The sequence below is a fragment of the Dama dama genome, chromosome 12, assembly GCF_033118175.1.
Source record: "Dama dama isolate Ldn47 chromosome 12, ASM3311817v1, whole genome shotgun sequence".
In the NCBI taxonomy this organism is placed as follows: Eukaryota; Metazoa; Chordata; class Mammalia; order Artiodactyla; family Cervidae; genus Dama; species Dama dama.
Window position 1 is genome coordinate 35504838 of NC_083692.1, and position 16376 is coordinate 35521213.

Sequence of the window (16376 nt, forward strand, 5' to 3'; positions counted from 1 at the left end):
CTCTTTTAAATTTATCTACCTGTCTTACAAAGCAAAAACTTTTCTTGTGTGACACGACACTTTAAGCATAGCTTAGAAATCTAGATAGATTGAGATTCTACTGTAATCTGATCTCAGGTAATCTCAACTAGGAGATGCGAAGAGTTGACTCATTGGAAAAGACCCTGATGCTGGGAGGGGGCAGGAGGAGAAGGGGACGACAGAGGAGATGGCTGGATGGCATCACCAACTCGATGGACAGGAGTTTGAGTAAACTCCGGGAGCTGGTGATGGACAGGGAGGCCTGGTGTGCTGCGATTCATGGGGTTGCAGTCAGACACGACTGAGCGACTAAACTGAACTGAACTGAAAATAGCTTTAAAAATTTAAAAGCAGCCAAACTTTCTGTCCCCTCAAACACCTCATCTGTGTTATGAACCAAATTGTGCCCCCTTAATCCCCCCAATCCATGTTTAAGTCACAAGCTGCAATGTGATGGTATATGGAGATGGGACCTTTACAGTGGGATGAGTGTCCATTTAAGAGACAACTGAGAGCTTTCTTCTCTATGTGGGAGGAAACAGTGAGGAGCTGTTAGCCAGGAAGAGGCTCCCATCGAGGAACCGAATTAGCTGGCATCTTGATCACGGACTTCCTAATCTCCAGATCCGTAAGAATTTCTCTTGTTTGAGCCATCCAGTCGAGGATCCTTTGTTACAGCAGCCCCACTAACCCATAGTGGAATTGTGGAACCGCTTCAGGGAAAGCAGAGAGGAACTAAGCTGAACCTGCTGTGTCCTCTTCATTCCTGGAATCCCAGAGAATTAACAGAAAAACCTGCCCCCATGAGAATAATGTTCAGATGCTGTGGGAACAAACTCTAGGAGGAGGACCAAATTCTCTTCCGGTATTAGAATTCTATTGCACTGTCTTGTCTAAAGTGTGCTTATATTAATAGTTAGGATTCTACTTTGCTTTAGAGATCTGTTGCAAAGGCACTAGTGCTAAGTTTTAATATGGTGATAAAAAAAAAGAAACTGCTTGTCAGATATTCAGGCAAGAACGTGTTTGCCAAAGGAATGTCATTTCATGATGGGAGAACCTCCCAGCCCTGCTCCAGACTGGTCTTATATTTCACTACCTATTTCACAGCTCCACTTTAAGTGGGTACTTTTAGGAGATACAAGACATCAAATGCAAATTTTTTTTCTGGTCCAAAGCAAAAAGCAGAAATCCTTTTCAAAAATAGAATATACCACAAATTATTTCACTCATTTATAGCCCCACTCATACTGGGTTTCAAGAAATGCTAGCAAACCCCCTGTGGACAGAGAACAGCAACTATAGGCCAAATTTAACAATGTGGCCCTTACTGCAGGCACAGCAGTGTCTTTTGTAGAGGGAAGCAGGGGTGTGTGGCAGCAGGGAGGCAGAGAGGGAGGGCTCCCTGATTTCATGTGCACAGATATCCTGGTTACAAAGAACAGGCCAGCCTTAAGGGAGGAGAGGAGATCCTCAGAGGGACACTGTGTGGCTGAAAGATGGGCTTGTGGAGGAGGCATTGTTCCCAGGCAGCCTTAGAGAATGCAGGTCACGTGTGGGGGGGGGGGGCGGTCCCTCAGGCTGTTTTTCTTTCTCTCTTTATGACAACAAATTTGCAGTTAATTAGGCTCTGGACTTTTTCTGGGAAGCCCAGGATTGGGCCTAAAGATTAAGTGAAAAAAACTGTGAAACCATGAAAATACATTAAAAAAAAAGTTTTCAGGTATAATACACAAAAGCAAACAAGTTTATCTTAAAAAATATCAAGTATCACATCCATAGACTATCCCTAATTATAATTACGTCTTAAAGCAACATTTGTCTTTGTTTACAAATACAGCAGCAGGTGATAAAACCTAACATCTCCAACGGATTGCTTACAGTTTATAATACAAACAAATGTATATGTGGCAAATCACATTTTAGGCAGTTTAACTTAAAATGCATAGACAATTACATACATTAAGTTTGTCATTATTAAATCAATGAAAAAAATTACAATATCAAGGAAAAAATACAAAACCTTTTTTATAGAGCACACATGAGAAAGTCAAGTTTACTTAATGGCAACAAATCAGGATCTGCTGACCAGTGGCAGGCAGTGAAAGTGCCTTTATCCAGGGGGAAACTGAAGAGGCAAAACATCCCGTTACTTTGTGAGCTTGAATAGTTGCATCAACAAACACTACAGTCTTGAAAAGCATTTTTACTTGGAAAAAAAAAAAAAAAAAGGTATTCCATACTTTGTTCTTTAAATGCCCAAAGGCTAGTCCAAAACTTCCACCAACAGGAATACTAAAATGTTTATCCAGAGAAACTAATACTGGATGTACTCATCAAATCTGTAATGCCTCCCCCTACCTAGGCTATAAGCCTCTGAAGGGCATCCTCTTCAACTCTGTATCTCTGGCATCTGACAAAAGCACCTGGATTATGGACATTTAAGTGTCTGCTGAATGAATGCCGTCTTCAGAGGCTTTCTCTTGCCAGAAGCTTGCATGGCCATTTCTTTAATACCAATTATTTTATTGGCAATTTTTGTTTTACTTGGCAGAATTGTGAAATTAAAAAGAACAGTGCCTGTCCTCAACACTAAATATTGCTCTATTAAGATAAAATTATAGTCTTCCCTGAAAGCCACCCACCACTTTCTATGCATAGTACAGTGGATCAGTGTGATCCATCTGAATTAAGCCTTATGCTTTTCAAAAACTTGAACACTTGAAGGTCTGTGCTTAGGTTTAATTTCTAAGGTTTTTAAACCAGGCATTTTATAAATCTAGCATTAGATTATTCAGGGTGAGAAAGGAAGACACTGGCACGAATCTCTTAGAAGTGTAGGCAACTGACTGACTTGCAAGCTAGGCACAGTATTTTAACTGAAACTCTTGAGTAGAGCTATGTTGATCTACACAAAGGTCCAAAAGTTGTACATCTGAGTACAATAGGTAGCACTAATAACTGTGAGGTAAAAATACCAGGGGCAAAACCGACTTGTTTCCTAGAAAATATTCCAATATCCCATTGTAGCAGTGTGACAGACCACCCCCTGTGTTCTCTGCCCCTTTATTATCCTCTGTCCGTGGAATTCTCCAGGCAGGAATAATGGAATGGGTAGCCATTCCCTTTTCCAGGGGATCTTCCTGACCCAGGGATCGAATCTGCACTGCAGGCAGGTTCTTCACTGTCTGAGCCACCCTTATTCTTCTCTACTGAAAACAGTAAGCAGTAAAACTGACAAAGGAAGGAGGCCCTTTAGTAATTAAAAAATGCACTTATTCCTAAATAATCAATATATTACTTTACAGAAAACAGGGCTATGCAGTCAGAGCTGTAAACAGCCATCTTCAAAAGCATTAGGCCGAGTCTAGTAAGACAAGCCAAGGCATTGTAAGCACTCCTTTAAGGAGCCTTGATTTTTGAGGACTGTGTGTATGAGTGAGGACCCAAGGTCTGTATTTGAATTTCTGTCACCTTTAGGCTCAACAATTTCAATACCTAAGATCCTAACTCCAGACATACTATTCCTCAACACATCTCAACTATCTCCATCAAATCTGTCTTAAAATTTCTGCTCTGAAAGTCCAAATGCCAGCATATTTACTGCATACTCCCTTAAGGCCAAACATACTTTCTAACAAGCAGCCTGTTCCACAAACTAATCTTGGCCTAGCATAATTTGTTTTAAAAGTAACATTATTCCCTAGTAAAGACAAAAAACCTTCTTAGAGGCTTTCTTCCGTTTCGTCCTTGAAACAACTTCTGCTTTTCTTAACTCCACCCAAAACTGAACCCAAAAATACCTGCTGGCCCAGAGTACCCTTAAGAATTGAGATGTCCCTCCCCCAAGTGGAGAAATTCTATTTCCTTCAACTTTGATTCATTAAAAAAAATTTTGCCAAGTATCAGTTGGAAAACCCTTGAAAAACCAATTTGAAAATGGCAGTATCGTCTAGGGCACTCTGGGCAGTGTGGGTCGCAGCAGTTAATGTAAGGGGCAGTAGTTCCAAATCTTATATTCACGGCCCTTCAAATCCTTTAGCATAAGGTTTTCTCTCATAATAATAAACAGATTCCATGATTAGAGTCTCAAACTTGCTACCTCTTCTTCTTGTAGTCAAACATTATCCTCTCTAGTGTTAAATATTTTATCTACAGCCAGAGCTGTCAACTTATCCCAAGGTAGGACAACGAAAATAACCAAAAGGAGAGATCTTTGTTGCCATTTCACTTTTCCTATCATCCTTCCAAAATTAGCTAATATTATGATATTAATTGATAATTTAAGCTATGATATCTTCTAAGGCTACTGCCTTACAAATGGAAGGCTAGAACAGACTTCAAGAGTACTGTAGATAGCTGCCACTTGTCCCTGCAAAGAAGTGAAAGAAAAAGATTGTGCCACTATGAAAAAGCTAACATTCCCCAGTCTGAAAATACCTAAACAAATTAGTTTCAATTCTGAAAGCTTGAGTCTATCATTTACTTAAGGGAGGCCTAAATACTGACTGTTATTCTAGAAAGTTGACAATCTTGCTTTCTTAAAAGGAGGTAGCTAACAAACCATTAAACTGGCAGCATTTGGCATTCTTGACATTTTTAACTATAAGAGAGATAAAACCACCAAATCCTTTCTTTCTAAGCAAAAGAGCTCCTGCATAAATCTCTCATATACTGGTCAAGAAAGTCACAAATACATTTTAGTAACCTAATGGATACATTCAAAATTTCAAAATGTTATTGACAAGTAACAGCATCAGTTCTATCCCAAATCTAAAAATATGATTTAAAGATAAGGTGCCAAAAAGCTATTTTGAAGGTTACAAACAACACTTATTTTTAAGTAACACAGTTACACTACTTCAAACTCAATTGCAGAGATCTATACTTTATGATTATGCTCAGTGTTAAGAGCTAGAGAATAATTTTTGGGTGGCACTCATTCTTCTACCTATTTACCTGTCTTACTGTCAACAAATACAGAACTGAACTGTTAACCATAAGCACTTTACAAACAGATCCAGGAAAACTATGCGAGACACAATGACATAGCTTAACCAGACTCTGAAAGACATTAACATATTTCGATCACACTTCTACAAAGAACAGTCATGTCTGTATGACTGAGGTTCTCTAAACATAACTTCTGTGTTTGTGATAGACCCCTAGAGCGGGCCAGTTTTCAGTATCAGGGAGGAATTATGGGGTGTGCCCCTTCTAAAAAATTGAGGGAAAAGGGACTACAGGAAGGGCCCTATAGAAGAGTGTTTTGTGGGAATGCAAATTACTTGTTACTATGAAGTAGTCTGCAGGGTCTCCTCCAATTTAAGGTTCCAGATAAAGAAGGGAATTATTTCCTCCTTGAGCTCTTCCCAAAGCAATATGGACAGTTCCATCTATTCTAAAACAATACAAAGAGATCAGCAATTTTCTAAGAATATAATTTACATTTACATGCCAGCCTGCATTAAAAAGAAACAAGTGTCCACAAAGGGCATATTTTAGAGCTGTATGACCCCTCTGGCTAAAAATAAATCAGTGGAACTAAAAACGAAGGGAAAGTTTTTTCTAAAAGCTCAAGGATAAAAATGAACTCAACATCTGACAGTAATCACCAACAGTTTCAAAATATATACCCAAAATATAACCTCAGAAGGACCAGGTTTATTTATCCTGTAGAGAGAACAGCTCAAGATGTTGAGAAGCATCATTTGTTTAAATTATGACAATGTGATTGTTTTCAAAGTGTGTTTATTTAGGGGAAAAAGTGATTATGTAAGTGTTTAGTTTCATAATTTAAACAAATTGAAAAATTTGTTTTAAACAAATTGTAGCAAAGAGCTATTCAATATACGTAATTACTTTAACTTTCCATAAAAACCAAATAAAAATCACATTTGAATGATTTCCGTTTACATTTTTATCTGATTGTATCCATCAGATGTACTATACATCCAAGCACAAGAGGCAGACATCTTCTGAGAGGTGCAAGAGTTGTTCTTTCATGAATGCCCTCTAAGAATAGGGAAACAGCAATTTTTATATATGCATTCATGTGCATATATCTATGTACTTCAAAAAGCAAAGCGTCATCTCTTCATCCATTGTTAACTTAATGGTAAGACTGCAATAGAAAAAAGAAAAAGTAAACTTCTAGATTTTGTAAATGGAGTTTATTAACTCCTTGCTGTGACTTAAACTTATTGCTTAACAAATCCAAACAGCAAATCATCACTTATTCTGGCATACACTTAACTAAAATATTTAAAACCATATATATATATCTATATATGGCAAAAAGTTACACTCATGAAAAGAAGTTTCAGGGACACTTTATTAAGAATAAAAGGCTGTGATTAATCTGGCTGGAGATCTGATTAGTCCTTTAAGAATAAATAGATTTTGTTTTCCCCTATGGAGACTCTGACTTGGCTCAGTTCATAGGGGAACAAGGTGCTTTCCTACTTGGCCATACGCCCAAGACAGGGTCCTCAACCAGGACGTCAACCCTACTTCAGCCTGGCTGACAGTAGAGCACACAGCATTACATGTAACTGGCAATGCACAAGAGTGGTATAAGCTTGAGCTCAGTACTGTGAAGGATCTAACAAAACCCTGGCTGAGAAACACAACAGCTGCATGAAAGACGGGCAACGTTACACATTCACTGCTCTGGATTCTCTAAAAATCTACCTCTTGTGTCTGGCCAGACTGGCAGAGATGACTTTCATTGAACTTTGTGCTTTGGTTTGATGCTATTAAAACATTACTGAGAGAAGTTAAAAAAAAAGAAAAAAAAAAAAGTCCAATGAGACACATCTCTTGAATTTACTTCAAGGATGCTGTTGAGGATACTGCTTACTACATTACAAATTCTTTGAGGGATATTTGAGGAATTTTTGTGTTTTTAATATGAGGAATACTTGTGCTTTCATCCTTTTAAATGTTTTATCTAAAATTTATCTGAAGCTTGAAATTTACTCTTATTTTATATACACACCCCTTAAAAAAAAAAGGTTTAAAAGCTTTCTAATTGTCCATTCAAAACTGGAGACAGTTTTTCAGCGTATGGGACTATTACTGCATGTTAATAACAAATTAAACACTCACATGGGGGCCACCAGGCATCGGTGGAGCACCAGAAGGTCCTGAAGGCACTTGAAAAGGATTATTGGGAGTGGGATAGAGTCCTGGTGTGGGATACGATCCTGCAGGGGCAGGATACGGCGCTGGTGGTCCCCAGGCTCCTGGTGGCACAGTGCCCCACGGAACAGGTGGGGCTGCCCCTGGTGCCTGGGGAGGAGGAGGAGCGGGGTATGGCCCTGGAGACGGATATGGCATATTGGGGGTGGGATACTGCCCCCCCATTCCTGGTGCCCAGGGTCCAGAAGACATGGATCCCCATGGACCTAAAGGACCAGCTGCAGCTGGATCTGTGGGTGCACCATATGGTCTTGGAAGCTCAGGAAAGGGCATATTTGGTGTAGGATATGGCCCAGTGGGGCCAGGGCCTGGATAAGGACCCCCAGGTGGGGGGCACGAGGGTCCAGAAGGAGGAAAGGGAGCCGGGGGTCCCGGAGGCGGTCCGGTGGGAGGCACGGAGGGGTACATCCCTGTTGGCGTTGGTCCAAAAGGCACGGGGGAGGGTGTTGCACTTGGCGGGAGTCCAGATGGCACAGCAGGTGGAGCACTTGGGTTATTCCAGGGGTTGGAACCTGGCCAGCCTTGAGGAGGTTGGCCGGGTTTTGTATTGCTCACAGCAGAGGTTTTGGCAGGGGAGTTTTCAGGTAGCGCATCTGCCAACTGGAATACAAAACAAGCATGTCTTATTGATCTTATTCAGGGACAAGCAATGCCAAACACGATTATCAACCCATGAAGGATGGTAAGCTATAAGGTCAGGAATTCTTCAAAAGCCAAGCTGTTCCATTTAAAAACCACCTCATTTAATAAAAAATTTAGGAGTTTCCTTGAATATCAGCTTTACAATTCCAATTCCTCAGAGAACCTCAAGTTTTCTAAATACAACTGATCAACACAGTGTGAACTGAATCCTGGCTTCACCTCAAACAAGTGATACATCCTCTCTGAGCTTTGGTTTCCTCATTTTCAAAACAACAGTTTAGAGTTAACCTGAGGCCTCAACGAGATAACTCACTCAATGCACTTAACACAGTGCCTGGTATATAATTATCAATAAATGTTGGCTAAAATTAACACTATCAGGTTAAAACAAAACAGAAGCCTTTAAAAAATTATACTTAAAGATTCATAAAGAAAAGGCATTTTCAAATATTACAGCTAAATAAAGACAAATAATCCATCAAAATCACATGCTTAAAAAAACACACAAAAAATGAAGAATCACAAAAAGCATTTCTTTTAAATTGGAAGACTTAGGGCCCACAGTTAGGACCATGTCTTTTTTCTAAGAGCCGAAAAACTTATGAAGAATAAATGCATCAACTTACCGAAAATTCATCAGACATTTTCCTAAAAACAAAACCAAAACAAAACAAAAAGAAGAAGGAATATTTCAAAACCATATTATATTTTATATTCTTTAAGGAATTATGCATATATTATTTAAATGGAATCTTAATAATTTATAAAATGACTTTCTTCATGTAGGAAAAATCTCCATAATAGTTCATACACCTTGATAAACTTCATCCCTTTTTATTGGCTGTGCAGCATATAAAAATGATCCAAAATTTAGTTTGTACTCTCAAGTTGGTGGCTGTTCAGGCTGTTGCATTCTGAGTTTTTTAAAACGACAACACTGAACATCTCTAAACACCTATCTTTTTGAGTCTATTACCAGGAAAAAGCACTAGAAGTGAAATACACAGTCAACAGGTAAGGTCATCTAAAATCCATCTCAAACAGCCCGTTCCAATTGACACTACTTTTTTAAAAGCTCCTCTTCACCACTGGATGTTATTAAATTTATACATCATTTTCAATGACAGGTTAAAGATTGGCATCTTGTTTTAACTTACATCTGATTATTAATTAAGTGGAAAGTAGAGCATTATTTAAATTTTATACCCCATTTAGACTTCTTTTTCTGTGAATATGCTTGGACCACTTTCCTCAATTTTTATAACTCAAGTATAATTAACTCTCAATGAAATGCACGGATTAGTGCTCAGGTCAACAAGCTCTGAGAGTTGTGTATGCCCCTGTAGCCATCCAAGATACAGAACATTTCCCTTACACCATAAAATTTACTCACGCTATTTCCCAATCAATTCCTCTGCCACTCAGCAATCACTTTTTTAGTTTTCGCTTGCTCCTTGATTTCATATAAACAGAATACTACAGCATGTACTTTTTTGCCTTTGATTATTTTACTAATTAGTAGTACATCTTTTTTCTTTTTTAATGCTTTATAAGACATTAAGGGTATTAGATGAGACAAAATTCATCTACGCTTTCTAAGAGTACTTATACAGTTTAACTTGTTTAATCTTCTGTTTTTCTTTCAAATAATAATTACTGAGTAATCTATCTTTTCTTAACTGACCCAACAAGCTACCTTTACCACATTCTACAGCTGCTATTGATAACAAACACTGAGAATCCATCTACCATGCTAAGTGCTTTAGGTGCATAATCTCACAGATAGATGCAGATTCTATTAGCACTCCCAGTTTACAGCTGGAGAAAAGGAAGCTTAGCAAGTTAACTTGTTTCAAGTCACAGAGCTAGTGACAAACACCGAGATTCAAACCCAGGTATAGTCTGATTCCAAAACCACCAGGCCACAGAGCCTCCATCATCTCCCAAAGGTACTGTGAACTCTACTCTACTGATCCACAGTATAACATTCCATCTTATTAGGGCAGCTTTATACTTTTAAACAAATTTTACGACCTACTATTACTATTTTTTCAGGTTTTCCTGAATATTGTCATGCCTATTTTTTCTAAGTCACTTTACGAAAGAAACAAAAAATCCCAACAGCACAATGATCAAACCTAATTAAATTTACAGATTTAGAGGACATGTGATATATTTAAGATATAAAAATATTCTCATTTGAGAAACAAGGTATATCATCCTGGTTCCCATCATTGTCATTTAGTATCACTCAATAGTTTTTAAAAATCAAGACTCCTATACATTTTTTGTGAATTAGATTTCTAAATGGCAAACTTTTTTTCGTGGTTGTAAATTGGGTGTTCCATTATGTTTTCTAATTGACTGGTTGTTCATATACGGGAAGAGCTTTTTAAATTTTAGTGTATTACTTTTGTAAGCAGTGACATTACTGAATTATTTCTGAAAGTCTCTCAGTTGATTCTCTGGAATCGGCAGATAAAGAATTATGCCATTAGTGAAAAATAATTTTACCTTCTCTTTGCAATGTTTATACCTTTTTTCTCTTTTGCATAAGCTAGAATTTAAACAATGAAATTTTAAATAAGATAGTGCGAGCACAGTAGTCTTCCCAACTCTCCTGGTAATGCATATAATGTCTAAATATGATTCTTATTTTTAGTTTTGAGATTTTAAAAAATTACAGTAAGGAAGTTACTATTTATGCTTATTTTTGCTAGATTTGGTCCCCCCCCCTTTTTTTTGCTAGCTTAAAAAAAAAAAAACCACTGTATTTCTTCAGATTTTTTTGACATCTCATGAGTTGATTTCAGTTTTTTTCTCTGCCCCACGAATACACAATATAGTTATATATATGTTGTTTAATATTTAGCCATTTACAGAGTTTTAGTTCATGTGGTATGGTTATTATGAGGAATGATAAAGAAAATGAACAGGAAGCCTGCTGTCACAACAGCTATAACCTTGCTCTTAAATTCTTAAGATTAAAAAACACATCATGAATGTAGAGTAAATATATTTATTCATTCGTTTCCATGTTAAAGTTTTTTTTTTTTTCATGTTAAAGTTTTATACTAAAAAGTAACATCACACAATAGTAGATTCTTAGGACTAACACCTGAAAGAAAGTTTATCCATGCACAAGTTTAAAGTCTACCTAAATCTAACATTCTTTTCACACAGGGTGAGCTGTTTCGAAACAGAAAGTGGTTCTGTATCAAAGTTCACATTAATTCTGAAGCAAAAAACCTAACTAAGCAACCCATTCAATTTCACCTGGTCTTACAGTTCAGGTTTTTAGAATCACTCATTTCCTTCTTACTTTTTGAAAAACTATGGTTAATTAATCACAGCGTTACATTAAAATCTAACTCTGGCTTTCAAAAGTTTAAATTCAACATCAAATCCTGGAAGATAGAGGAGATAATAAAGCCTTGACCAAAGGGATTAGAAAGAGGTCACTTCCTGTTTTACAGCATTGCACTGTAAAGCAACCTGTTCTCCAAGCCCAAACAGTATTCATATTAATTGGAAGTATTCCAATTTACTATTTGGGGAATACTTTCACCATAAAGTAGTTAAAAAAATAGAGTTGGACATCAATCAGTACTCCAATCTAGAGTACAAATCCACTAGAGTGGACATCGAGACTTAAAAAAAACCTTCCAAAACATATGGATTATGCTAATTAAGATGAGTCCAATGTGACCTTGAACTACAAAAAAAAAAAGTTTATAATCAAGGAAGACTTTAACTTTTCATTTTGGAAAAATCTAAAGCTATCACTTCCAAAAGTTTACATTAACACTTTATGGCAATACACATCATGTGTAAATTAATCATTGTATTTTCTGAAGAGCAATTTTAAAACAAGAGTACATAATTTCTTTCAACTAGCATTAGAAACATAAAGCATTTCTGTAACACCTATGGCCTTTAGAATAAAAATAGTAATTCAATCATGGGGAAGTTTTAAAAAGTTGAACCCCATAAATTACTGGTGAGTACTGGACAAGGAATATTTCAAAGGGTCATCAAACTGTAGTAGGAGTCAAAAACAGTATGGGACTACACAGTTAGGAAACCTGGACACCAAATCTTTTGTCTGAATCTTTTGACAAAGACAGTTTTTAACCAGAGACCATTTTTCTCATTAGCAAAACAGTTACAATTCCTGACTACTTCAAAGATAAGTAAAATATCTAAAAATCTACAGTTATAAACAAGTAAGATATTTATTGAGAGTCACTAAGGGAAATCAGGATTTTTCCATTGACTTGTTCAGTATGGGGAAGGGATACTGGTAATATATTGTACTGAAAATATAAATTTTGAATAAGCATTTTTATGTGATAGTTTCTAGTATTGGGGTTTATTAGATACACTCTATTTTACATTTGGACAACTCAAGAAATTGGGGATCTGCATGTTTTTGAACAATTAAAATTACTTAAAAATATGTAATTAAAAAAAATAACTTTTCAACAAGCTCCTGTCAGTCCTATTTTCTACACTCATACTTATTGGAACGTAAGTGCCAGGTACTGCGTTGGGCCTTGGGGAAATGAATAGTGTTACATGGAATAAACACTTAACTGCCGTTCCCAGTCTGGTGGAGAACTACCATTTAAACAGCAGGCTACCTGGGGTAAGAGCAGGGCACTATGGGAGCACCTTGAAGAGCTCCTAAAAGTATCAAGGCAAGGATTATCAAGGGAGGAATCCTGAGGAGTCCTGTCTTTGCAGTGTGGGAGAACAAAAAGGTAGGTCCTAGGGAAAGGAGCAGTTAGTGATCTGTGGAATGTATAAGCAGCTCAGATTGGCTGCAATGTAAAAAGGGGAGGAATATGAAAGCTTCAACCAGAGAGTCTCTAGACCAAAGTTTGACCGTCTCAGAGACAGCTCACCTCAATGAATCTGTTACTTCAACTATAATAATGGGCCCTTAAGGTCAGGACTAAATGGGACTGGTAAATCAAGTGCCTATAATAAAAGTGCCTAGAAAATAAATAGATCATCTTCTCTCCCTCGGTGTACCGGCATATTGCAAGCCTGGGGAGAGGGGTCGGAGGAAGTTCAAGAAGGAGGGGACATATGTATATACCTATGGTTAGTACAGGCTGATTACGGCAAAAACCAACACAATATTGTAAGGCAATTATCCTTCCATTTAAAAAGCATTAAAAAAACATAGGCGTGCACACCAAAAATATTTCAAACTAGGTAATGCTGCAGTTCACTGGTGGGCTCTGGACAAGCCAAGCTGTGCAAACCTCAGAGGTGAAAGCAGACAGTAGTATCCACCTCACAGATTTGCTGTGAGACTTCACAGTAAACGTCCTGGTCACTGGCAGGTAGCAAAAACTCCACAGATGTCAGCTTTTACAAATTGCTGTGATAGGTTCGTAAATTTTTATCTGCAGTTCTCAATTCAGAAACCTTTAGAAATGAAAGAAGTGTTCCCATGTTTGACATAAAACTTACTTGGTGGCAAAACCTGACCTGAGGCTATTTGCAGTTTTTATTAATTCCTACCTATCGCTGCACAAATATTAATGCTGAATTGGGGACGCTGCCCCGACTCCAATGGTGTGATCTCTCATCTTTGCACCTTATCGTCTCTCTAAAATCTAAAGATAAAATTTCAAGATTTCTGAATTCCAAAACACACTGGTCCCAAGGATTTCAGTTAAGGGGCTGTCTCTGGGTCTCCGTTCTTCGTGGAGAGAGGAAAAGGGACACCCCAGTACACATAACTCAAGTTTCTGAAACAAACTAGCTTTGAATAGAAAGTTCAGACACTAGTATTGAGAAAAATTTCTATTCCTCCTGCCCAAAGAGCACTATTCCTAAACAAAGAACTTCTGAAAGACTTCTGAAGTGTACCTTCGCCTATAATGGAGGGTTCGTTTTCAAAACAAACTCACAGTCACCAAATGTACGAGAGTGTATTTCTTTAGTACCAACCCTACAAAATTTTTTTTTTCTTCTGTCAGGTGAGTGTGCTTCCATGCTTCAACATTACAATCCCCATTTATTAAAAGCACTACTCTCGGTTTTCAGAAGAAAACGGTCCAAAGCCATCAGGCGCTCCTAAATCCTAAAATAAGGCAGCATTACAGAACTCAACACTCCTCAGTTTGCCATGGATATTCATCTGAGTATCTGCTAGGAACTCCTCTAGAAAATGATGACCAAAAAAAAAAAAAAAAAAAGATGAGCAAAACCTCATACTGCGAATAATCTTAAACTAGCACCGAAGACTCCTGCAAGAATCTCAGCCTTCCTCTCCCTTTCATTAGAAATTAATGAGTGGGGGAGGGAGTCGGGGCCAAGGGGCGCGAGGCGAGCAGCCCTTCGGAGTCCAGCGAACAAAAGGAGTCCGGGATTAACCGGAGCGAACCGGCCTCCGAGCGGGTCGCGCCCGCCCGGGAAAGGGTGGGGGAGGGGCCAGGCCCGCTCCCGGCCCCGCCCCCCGAGCCAGGCCTGACGTCACCCGCCGAGAAACCCATCGGTACGACGTCACCCGCCCCCGACGCCTTCTCCTTGGGGGGCGAGCGGGCTGATTGCCCACAGCCAAAAGGAAAACCACGGGGAGAGACTCTTAGCCCCCGGCCTCCCCAAAGAGGCGTCTGAGGCACCTCCGTTACTGTCCCCGCGTCCCGCTTAGGCGGGCTCCCTCGATCTCCTCCATGACCCCGCTAGCGCCGAGGCAGCCTCACCCGACAAGATCCGAACTCGCAGCAAGATCTAGAAGCGACGATGGGTCGGAGAGAACTGGGCGCTGGAGAACCAAGAGTAGCCCGACCAACGGCAGCGGAGACGGAGACGGAGACGGGGGCGGCAGCAGCACCAGCAGCGCGCGGCTCCTCCTGGCGCCGGAACAGGAAGCGCCGTGCTCGGAACGCGCTGCCCCCACTCGGCTCCGCCTCCTCTCTGGTCGGCGGGGGCCCGGCCGCGCGCGCCCTCCACAGGGCCCCGGTGGCACTGCGGCCAAGCGGTCCACGGCTGCTCGGCTGTTTTTTCTCTTGGTGGGCGGGAGGAAAGCTCCCTGGTTTCCCGGAGTTCTGAGCAGTCTAGAGGAAACGGCAGTGGCGGGTTGCGTTCTGGGCAGCCTGGCGGAAATTGTCTCCTGGAGAGGCTTGAAAGCAAGTTCTGGATTCTCTACACTTGCGGTATTTAGAGTTAGGCCTCGAAGCTGGCTAGGTGTGAATGCCTTTTAACCCGGGGCACGGATCCGTTGGCCAAAATTGTGGAGGGCGAGAAGGCAATGGCACCCCACTCCAGTACTCTTGTCTGGAAAATCCCGTGGATGAAGGAGCCTGATGGGCTGCAGCCCATGGGATCGCTGAGTCAGACACGACTGAGCGACTTCACTTTCACTTTTCACTTTCATGCATTGGAGAAGGAAATGGCAGCCCACTCCAGTGTTCTTGCCTGGAGAATCCCAGGGATGGCGGAGCCTGGTGGGCTGCCGTCTATGGGGTCGCACAGAGTCGGACACGACTGAAGCGACTTAGCAGCAGCAGCAGCAAAGCAACAGTGCAGAAAAGTGAATACGTTTGCAAATGGCTAGACAAATTGATATTAACAAAAAGAATGGATATCTTTGCAGGTTTTTTCTGATCAGTATTTTTTTCTTCCCGTAGTTCAGTTTTAAATAAACCTTTACGTACCTCCTCTGTGACAGACCCAAAAGGTGATTGACACATGGCCCCGGCGGTCAGGAAATGTGCTAGCAATGAAGATGTCATAATTACGTGTTGTGCAAAATATACATATATGACACGTACATGTGTTTTAGTGTAAAAATTAAAACGTATGCAGTATTCTTAGATTTTATTTTCACTTGCTGTTAGTGGATTGGTGGGGTGGACGTTTTACTATTAGGTTCTTAAAAGACCTGAGTTTATTCCACAGCGCACGTAATTCCCATACTGAAAAATGAGCGATAGAGAAACTCCAAATATTAATACCTAAGCTTGTGGAAAGTGAAAGAGGAGAGTGAAAAAGTTGGCCTAAAACTCAACATTCAGAAAACTTAAGATCATGGCATCTGGTCCCATCAATTCATGGCGAATAGATGGGGAAACAGTGACAGGCTTTTTTTTTGGCTCCAAAATAACTGCAGATGGTGACTGCAGCCATAAAATTAAAAGACGCTTACTCCTTGGAAGGAAAGTTATGACCAACCTAGACAGCATGTTAAAAAGCAGAGACATTACTTTGTCAACAAAAGTCCCTCTAGTCAAGGCTATGATTTTTCCAGTAGTCATACATGGATGTGAGAGTTGGACTGTAAAGAAAGCTGAGTGCAGAATTGATGCTTTTGAACTGTGGTGTTGGAGAAGGCTCTTGAGAGTCTCTTGGACTGTAAGGAGTTCCAACCAGTCCATCCTAAAGGAGATCAGTCCTGGGTGTTCACTGGAAGGACTGATGTTGAAGCTGAAACTTCAATACTTTGGCCACCTAATGTGAATAGCTGACTCATTTGAAGAGATCTGATGCTG

At 39.7% G+C, this 16376-nt stretch overlaps 1 protein-coding gene across 1 annotated transcript; it reads right to left on the reverse strand.

Moving 5' to 3' along the window:
* Window positions 1–1747: 1747 nt before the first annotated feature.
* Window positions 1748–14721, reverse strand: MAPK1IP1L (mitogen-activated protein kinase 1 interacting protein 1 like). The gene is made up of 4 exons (XM_061157006.1): window positions 14589–14721; window positions 8493–8514; window positions 7132–7824; window positions 1748–6145 (listed from the first exon to the last, which is right to left on the reverse strand). The coding sequence occupies exons 2-4, from the start codon at window positions 8508–8510 to the stop codon at window positions 6134–6136; spliced, it is 723 nt and encodes a 240-aa protein (XP_061012989.1). The 5' UTR covers window positions 8511–8514; window positions 14589–14721; the 3' UTR covers window positions 1748–6133.
* Between the last annotated feature and the right edge of the window lie 1655 nt (window positions 14722–16376).